Below are 8,241 nucleotides of genomic sequence, written 5' to 3'. Positions count from 1 at the left end.
CGCGACTGGGGAAACGGGATAACCAGTTCAAGTTCTCGGATCTGTTTCAGCAGCGGCGGGATGAGGAGAAGGGGAGTGGGGCGGAGTGCCCGCCGGGGAAGGTCCCCGTCGTCGAAAACGGGGAGACGAGGTGCGTTGTGAAAGAGAGAGTTGAAGTTCCATTTGAATCTGTTGTTTCTGCTCCAAATGTGAGTTATGGATGTGGTTGAATTCTTGATTTTCAGTTAATCATAAAAAAGATCGGGAAAAAAGAAATGCTAGGACTAGGACTAGGGACTAGGACTGCTCATTTTGTCTTAAATTTTTCATTGTATATCCCAATCTCTGTTTTTTGTCTCTATGTCGTTGAGATTGACTATCTTAAATTTTATTTGCAATTTAGCCCTTTGCTTTCATGTACTATCAGTTTTCTTTTCAATTTTGTGTACAAATTAATTTTTTCATGAATATTCTTGCACAAGAAGAAAATTTGAGATCCACCTCAAAAGTGATACTTTTATTACAATGATCATTGTAGTACTATAATAGTACTAATATAAAAGCAGGCCGCCGTTGCAATTTGAAGCTGCGGAAAACTACGTTCCGCTCCTTGTTTTGCCAAATCGAATTAGATTTTGTTTACTCAACTTCCCTATATGGGCTCTCAACACTTCTCAAGAGCCAATATTTTCCCACTATTTATAGTATCAAAACTCATCAATTTTTACCACATTCACAAATCAAACGAATTGAACAATGAGTGCTGCAAATCAAAATGGTTAGTGCATTAATCCCTTTCCATTTATTTACTCTTTTTATTTAAAACAGTTTCCTTATTTATTTGCTTATAAAGTATTTTATTTTATTATTATATGAAGATGTGGTGATTATGTTTACCAAAGAAGAAAGGTCTAGTGTGAAGTCATGGAACTTGATGAAGAAGGATGCTGCCGAATGGGGTCTCAAGTTTTTTCTCAAGTAATAAACCAAATACTAACTCATTTTAATGTTTACTAATTTCTAATTCAATTATTATATTAATTTGAATCAGGATATTTGAGATAGCCCCATCAGCTCAAAAAATATTCCCATTTCTGCGAGATTCAAATGTTCCGCTGGAGCAGAATCCTAAGCTTAAGCCTCATGCCAAATCTGTATTTGTCATGGTTAGTTTCAATTTTTTTAATGAGTTACTTGCAAAATTCGTAATTATTTGATGAAAATAAATTTATGATATTTTTGGCACACATGTGAAGCTGCACTACAACTTAGAAAGAAGGAAAAGTTGTGATAAGAGAATCCACCCTAACAAAATTAGGGACTGTCCACTCCAAATATGGCGTCGTTGATGACATTTTGAGGTATTTTTTTTTTTACATTTCAAGAATTTTATACAGTACTATATTCAACTTGACTCGATTTGATCATTTTGAAAAAATTAAATTAAAAAACAGGTGACGAAATATGCATTGTTGGAGACTATAGAAGAGGCAGTGGGAGAAATTTGGTCACCAGAAATGAAGAAGGCGTGGAGTGTGGCATATGATCATTTGGTTGCTGCCATCAAGTCTCATATGAATCCACAATCATGATTGAATTCACTTCATAAATCATTTAATTTCAATCACACATTTGGTTTAATTTTGTCTGTTATGGTTGTATTGTGCAAAATTAGTTACTATGTCGATTATTGCGTTGTTATTTGTTGAATAAAATGTGTTATTTGAGTTAAAAATGCATTTTTTTTGTCGTAGCTCCATTAATATGGAAATGGTGTTGATTTGTACTCCACTTGATAGACTAAAGTTTGAAATGGTGTTGATTTGTACTCCACTTGACATACTAAAGTTAGGAATGCCGTAAGCCCGTATCATAATGAGTTGACATGAATAACCTGCTAAATTTAGAGTTTTTAGAATTAAAAATTTTTATTCTGACAAAATTACAATCTGATTAGTCTGCAACCTGAATTGGCTGACTTAGAATCCGATGGATTGGACCTAGGTGCAGCTATTGTCTATTGTTCCGTCAGTTTGACACCTATTCGATAGTTCAATGATAGTTTTTATAATATAAATAACCAAACAAATATATACTAACTCTCAATTTTATGTTAAATATACATACATATTAGTTCTTTATTAAATTAATAAGATAAATAAATTAGAAAATTCAAATCCACTGTAAGAAATATTTTAGTTTCTAACACCTATTTTAAAATTTCTTAAAATATAGAGTATATGTTTTTATACAAATCTTAAATAAAGTTGTATTATGTTTGAGTTAAGAACATATCTCAAAATTATTTTTATTATTATTAAATGTTTTACTAATATTATTAATTTACATTATTATGTATTGAATTGATCACATGTTAATTTTATTGGTATCAACCCGATTAGTCCGCACCCGAATAATCTGCAACCTGAGTATGGTTGGCCGAGACCCGCTAGGTTGACCTGATTGACATTCCTAACTAAAATAGAAGATTATATAGATGGAAATAATATATGGTGTCTATCATATTGTAGTTAGGGCGACATTGTTCAGTATATATAGATAATAGATGGTACAAATTGCTATCTACCGCTCTTTAGATCCCAATGAATGAGATATATTATTGAAGAAAGGCCAAAATAGAAGGATGTGAAATGCCAAGTAGGTCATATAATTAGGCATGAATGGTTCCCAACTTTGCTAAGGTTTTGGATCACAAATTCATGCACTGCTTTAATTTGCACGGTCATATGATTGTATGACATTCTTCAAAACAATGCATATGCAATACTACTATTGCTATATAGTGGATTCACCTGCCACCCTAGTTGTCCACTTATGTTCAGGAGATTTGATGTAATATCATGAACATTCATGGATGCATTAATGTGTAACTAACTCTTAGCGTATACCCAAGCACTAATAATTGACACAGTAGATTGATGCATGGACGGGGTTGAAGAATATGGGAAATTATTTTTCAGATTCTACAATTTAAAAATGGTCCAGATTTTAAGAATGAAAGACACGAATATTTGTTTAACATTGCATGTGATGAAAAAATCATCTTGACTATAATGAAAAATATGTAGAAACTCATATCAAATGTAGTTATGTTCAGGTTCTATAAAATAGGATTAATGACTGAGATTTTTGGAATAAAAGACACACACTATGTGTGTGGTGAAGATTTGTAAACATTGTAATAAAAATTGTAAACATTGTAATGGAAACTCATCTAGAGTATGATGAGAAAATCATGTATATTATGAAAGATAACAAAAAGTAGTGGTAATATGTTAACCAATCGAAGTGGACGAAAAAATAGGTAATGCCATTACCTTTATGCGTTAAATTAATTATTATTCATTGCCACATATCAACTCTATGTCCATTAGATTAGATCTTTAAATTCAATTACAATTGATAATTACTCTTTATAGGAGTCCGAGCACAAATTTTAAGAAATATAAAGAATAGTGGAGTGAAATAGCAGATTTGTGGTCTATTTTCTTATATTGATTTTATAATAATATGTGAGTGGAGTGAGTTATTGAAATATGCGACATACTTACCATTTATGGTAAAAGTGAAATATGACTCTTATTTTAGGACTGACGAAATGGCAAGATGTGATTAATATTATAGGACGGAGGGAGTATTTGTTATTCGTTGAGAATGATATCTTGAAATTCAATTGTAATTAATAATTCGGTATGCATAAATAGGTATTTGTTAGTATTAAATGTATCCCTATATAAGTAATATTCTTTTAAAAAAATGTTACTGGAAGTCTGGATTTAGATATGCATTTGAATACACAGTCGTAGACTAACATTAGTCATTAGTATACTATACTATTTCCACAACAAGACTTCACTTTATTGTACGCAGAATAGCAAGTCCACAAAGCGATATTAAGTAGTACTCCATAATAGTTCTAAGTACAGATTGATAGTATATTATACTCTCCATAATAGTTCTAAGTTCTCTTTTTTTAATCTTTCTATAAACATTACTTAATACCTTTCTCTCTATATATGAATTATTACATCATACAACACATATATGACCACCACTTTAATTTAAATTAATTTAGAGCACATTTTGTAATTTATGTAATTTCTTTTGTCCACTCCCTTTTAAATTATAATTTGTTTATAGGATAGTTTGATGGTTGACTGATACTACTATCGTATACTCCATGCTTCAAACACTCTTATTAATACTATTATTTAGACCATCTCCAACTATTTACATCAAATTCATACTTATTATATATATATATATAATGTTATACAAAAATGTAATTTTATTTCAAACCATATACACAAAACTCAAATTTTATACTACTATTTTTTAGTATATGTCTCACAAAATTACTGCAGTAGTTACAATATATACACCTATATTTGGTATTGTTCCATAGAAAAACTCAAAAATAGGTTTAGATTTACAATATGATTAGAGAAATTTTCTATAAAAAATAAATTTTTATATATGATTAGAGATGGTCTTATTAATGTTGTCGTTTATAAATACTGGAGTAGTTGAGGTTTGAAGCAGAGGATTAGACCTATATAGCCATAAAGTACATATTACCAAATCAACAATTTTTTTTGACATCAAATATAATATATTATTCAAACAAATCCATAACTATTACATCACGAATACAAATAGGAATGCAAACCAAAACTTGCTCTTAGCTATAGAACCAGATGCCCGAGCAAGCGTGTGAGCAACTTGATTCACTGATCGCCTTAGGCCATCCGCAACGTTGTCTCTTATCCGTCTCCTAACCGTCTCATCTCTTAACTATTCATGGGCCCCACTGTACTTTTTACTTCATCTCTTAACTAAGAGACAACACCTACAACCCTCCATCTATTATCCATCTCTTAACCATCTCATCCCTTAACTATTCATTCAATTTAATTTTTTTATTTTTATTTCCAACAAATTCAATTAATAAAAACACACTTCATTAAATAAAATAAAATTACAACTTAAAATTCTAAAAAAATTAAAAACCTCATTAATAAAATCCTAAAAAATTAAAAATACATAATTTAAATAATTTTTTTTATGGTAGATTAATTTGTGGGAATGATTTGATATTTATAGAAGTGATTGGAGGCTTAAAAAAATAAATAATTAATTAAAAATTTACAAAAAATGCCTATAAACGGCTAGTATATTTTTTGGGATTTGTTTTTTAATTTTTGAATTTTTCCTGAATTTTTAAAAAAACAAAAAAACATTTTTTCGGATAAAAACGACGGCCACTCGCGGGCCGGCGAGTGGGCGTCACAGATGAACCGGAGCTCGCCACGTCGCCAACGTGCGTGGTGAGACGTCTCGCGAGCTGTGCCTCCGAGACGGGATGGAGACGGAAGGCTGCATCGTCGTCTCTTATCCGTCTCGTCTCTCCGGGACGAGATAAAAGACGACTAAGGCATGCGTTGCAGATGGCCTTAAAAACCTTATAGAGGATCCGAAGACCTCTTTCAAAAGCTGACGACAATCTTCTACTACTGCCCTAAAGATAGATCCATCCTTTCGTAACCCTGTCACTACGAGTACTACCGTTTGGGCATCCATCTCAAACTCTATCTACTTCCATCCCTCTCTTTTGATCCTACTGAACATCTCTCTCAAGCTAAGGAGCTCGGCCATAAATGGGTCAGCCACCCTTCCCACCTGTCCACACATCGCCGCTACCACCGTCCCTTCAAAATCTCGAACAACCGCCCCACAACCAACTTTCTTTGGCTCTCGAACACAGTAGCATCTATATTGCATTTTAGCACACCATTTCGCGGCTTCACCCATTTTTTCTCCAAATGAAGTCTCCCCCCGTGCACCAATGTCATTTTGAACCTGAGCTTCTCTCCAAGCAGTCAGACAGCTACGGGCTGCACCAATAATTCCTGCAACTGACCCGTTTACCACACTTATACTACAATGGGAACATAAATGTCTCCCACTTTTCCTATTACAAAATCCCATTATTCTCGCAAAAATATTTGACTAAAATTTCTTGATAAAAAATACTCCCTCCGTCCCTTAAAATTTGGCACCATTTGACCCGGCACGAGTTTTAAGAAATGTAATAGAAAGTGAGTTGAAAAAGTTAGTGACATGTGGGTGCTACTTTTATATATTAATTTTAAAATAAAATGTTAGTAAGAATGAGTTAGTGGAATGTGGGATCCAATGTAAAAAATGGTAAAAATGAAAGGTGATAAATTTTTAGGGAAGGGAGTAAAATGTAAAATATTTAGAATCTTATCACACAGAAAAGGTGTCATAAAAAACACATAAATAAAATAAAAGTTTGTCTTGGAAAAGAATAATGGTAGTGTAGTCGACTCCACTATTACCGTCTAAATAATTTCCACCTCTAAAAAATACAGAAAAAACAAATAAATAAATCAAGAAGTGACAAAATTCCTGCAATTCCCATCTTCAGAAATCCTCAATCTTTTGCATCCATGGAGAAATGGATCAGCGCCGATGTCGACAGTTCTACTTGTTTTGATGGCGAGGTCGCACAAATCTTCAAGAGAGAGTGGCGTTAGCGATCTCGAGAGTGGCATTAGGAAATAGATTTGGCCGGGCTGCAGCGCGTGGTCTTTCGCCAGCTGCGGCGCTTGCGAGTTCACCACCATGTTGTCTGCGCTGCACAGGTAGCAGTCCGGGTGGCGGGAGAGCACCTCCTCCGCCGTCACCGCCTGCCGGAACTCCTCAAGCCTCCCCTCCAGGTCCACCACCTTCACCGACGACGACAACGAAGAGGACCCCCGCCGCCGGGAATCCACCGGTGGTTTCTCTATAGCGTGATAAGGAACACAAATGCCCATTTTCACAATGACGGCGGCGGCGGCGGCGCTCAGGGATCGGAACATGGCCGGACAAGACATATCTTTCATTTAGGAACAAATTTATAATTATAACATAAACATATAATTACAAAATGTAACGGAAAGAGAGAGAGAGTAAATTTTGGTTGTAGAGGATATTGGAAAGAGGGGTGTGTTATAGTTATATATAGGAATTTTGGGAGGAGATTTGGTGGTTGTTAAATGTTGACTTGGTAATAGTGTGCCAACCCTACTAATGTAGTATACCATAATTTACAATTATTATCAGTATTAGATCCTAATTTTGTTTGTGTAATTCAATTTTGTATATACACTATACAGCTATATATTTACCAAAAAAAGAATACAGCTAGTGAACAACAAACTAGCAATTTATTTTAATAAGTGATGTAGCAATATAGAGGAGAGTATGATGATTCAAATTAATTCGTGTGTAAAACATGGCCGGTGATTGTGAAAAATTGAAAATGATGAAGTTGATTCTCTAGAGTAAAATGATTTGAATTTCTTTGAAATTTTCAATCTAAATCATATACTTACTATACTTTTTTTTCTTTCCAAACAATATAATTTATTATTATTATTATTATTATTATTATTATTATTATTATTATCTCTTGCACTTTATTTATGCCTTTCCACTCGCTTAATTCTTGTCTAGTCTAAATAAAATACTAGTAATTAACTTGGGACTTAGTGCATCTTTCTTTAATATCATTATTATTATAAGCAGAAGATTATGTATACGTGATTTCTTGAAAGTTAACAATTTTGTCGTTTTGTTTTCTCATTTTATATTTTTCTACTTTTCATTTTCTTTTGTTTACACACTTTCTCTTTTTTCAAATTTTTAAAAAAATCCCACATACGAGTACTTCAAACTTTCGTTGGTTTGCCAATTTCAAGATGGAGAATTAGAGTGGTAAATTACACGATGTAATTAATAGGAGAGTGCGATAGTCAAAATAATATACGTATACAAACGTAGATTTATTATTGCCATAGACCTAATAGTTTCTAAGTATGTTAATCAATTTTAATTTATTTTTAATCATCAAATTTGTATTGCACTTAAAAATAATATATTCTATGTATAGCTTTAAGATTGAAAAATTAATCTTCTATCTAATAAATTGAACTACTTTTATATACAAATATTGTATAAGTATAATGTTTACATATATTTATATCTAAGTTATTTCATTATTAATATTAAATATATTACAATGATTTAAAATATTACAAATAAGTAAAACTAAACGTAAATAATTAATAGTAATAGAATATTAATATCATTAAGATATTTTTATTTTGAGATTAAAATTAGAGGAAACATCTTTTTGGTACATCAATTATCCCAAATTGCATACTTTAATAC

The 8,241-nt window shown here is 32.3% G+C and overlaps 2 protein-coding genes across 2 annotated transcripts; one reads left to right on the top strand and one right to left on the bottom strand.

Annotated features, from left to right (window-relative positions):
• Positions 1–722: 722 nt before the first annotated feature.
• On the top strand, positions 723–1,211 carry LOC121788399 (non-symbiotic hemoglobin 1-like). The gene is made up of 3 exons (XM_042187080.1): positions 723–757; positions 858–957; positions 1,031–1,211. Exons 1-3 carry the CDS (start codon positions 736–738, stop codon positions 1,194–1,196), a joined length of 288 nt encoding a protein of 95 aa, XP_042043014.1. The 5' UTR covers positions 723–735; the 3' UTR covers positions 1,197–1,211.
• Positions 1,212–6,331: 5,120 nt separating this feature from the next.
• On the bottom strand, positions 6,332–6,981 carry LOC121788400. Its single transcript, XM_042187082.1, has one exon. The coding sequence runs from the start codon at positions 6,909–6,911 to the stop codon at positions 6,414–6,416; it is 498 nt and encodes a 165-aa protein (XP_042043016.1). The 5' UTR covers positions 6,912–6,981; the 3' UTR covers positions 6,332–6,413.
• Between the last annotated feature and the right edge of the window lie 1,260 nt (positions 6,982–8,241).

The sequence above is a fragment of the Salvia splendens genome, unplaced genomic scaffold (genome assembly GCF_004379255.2).
Source record: "Salvia splendens isolate huo1 unplaced genomic scaffold, SspV2 ctg1031, whole genome shotgun sequence".
In the NCBI taxonomy this organism is placed as follows: Eukaryota; Viridiplantae; Streptophyta; class Magnoliopsida; order Lamiales; family Lamiaceae; genus Salvia; species Salvia splendens.
Note: the sequence above shows the minus strand (reverse complement) of the source record. Positions and strands in the feature narration are given on the sequence as shown.

Coding starts and splice junctions, on each gene's coding strand:
- LOC121788399 (XM_042187080.1), top strand. CDS start 736: ATGAGTGCTGCAAATCAAAATG. Junction 758..857: donor GAGTGCTGCAAATCAAAATG/GTTAGTGCATTA, acceptor TATTATATGAAG/ATGTGGTGATTATGTTTACC. Junction 958..1,030: donor GGTCTCAAGTTTTTTCTCAA/GTAATAAACCAA, acceptor AATTTGAATCAG/GATATTTGAGATAGCCCCAT.
- LOC121788400 (XM_042187082.1), bottom strand. CDS start 6,911: ATGAAAGATATGTCTTGTCCGGCCATGTTCCGATCCCTGAGCGCCGCC.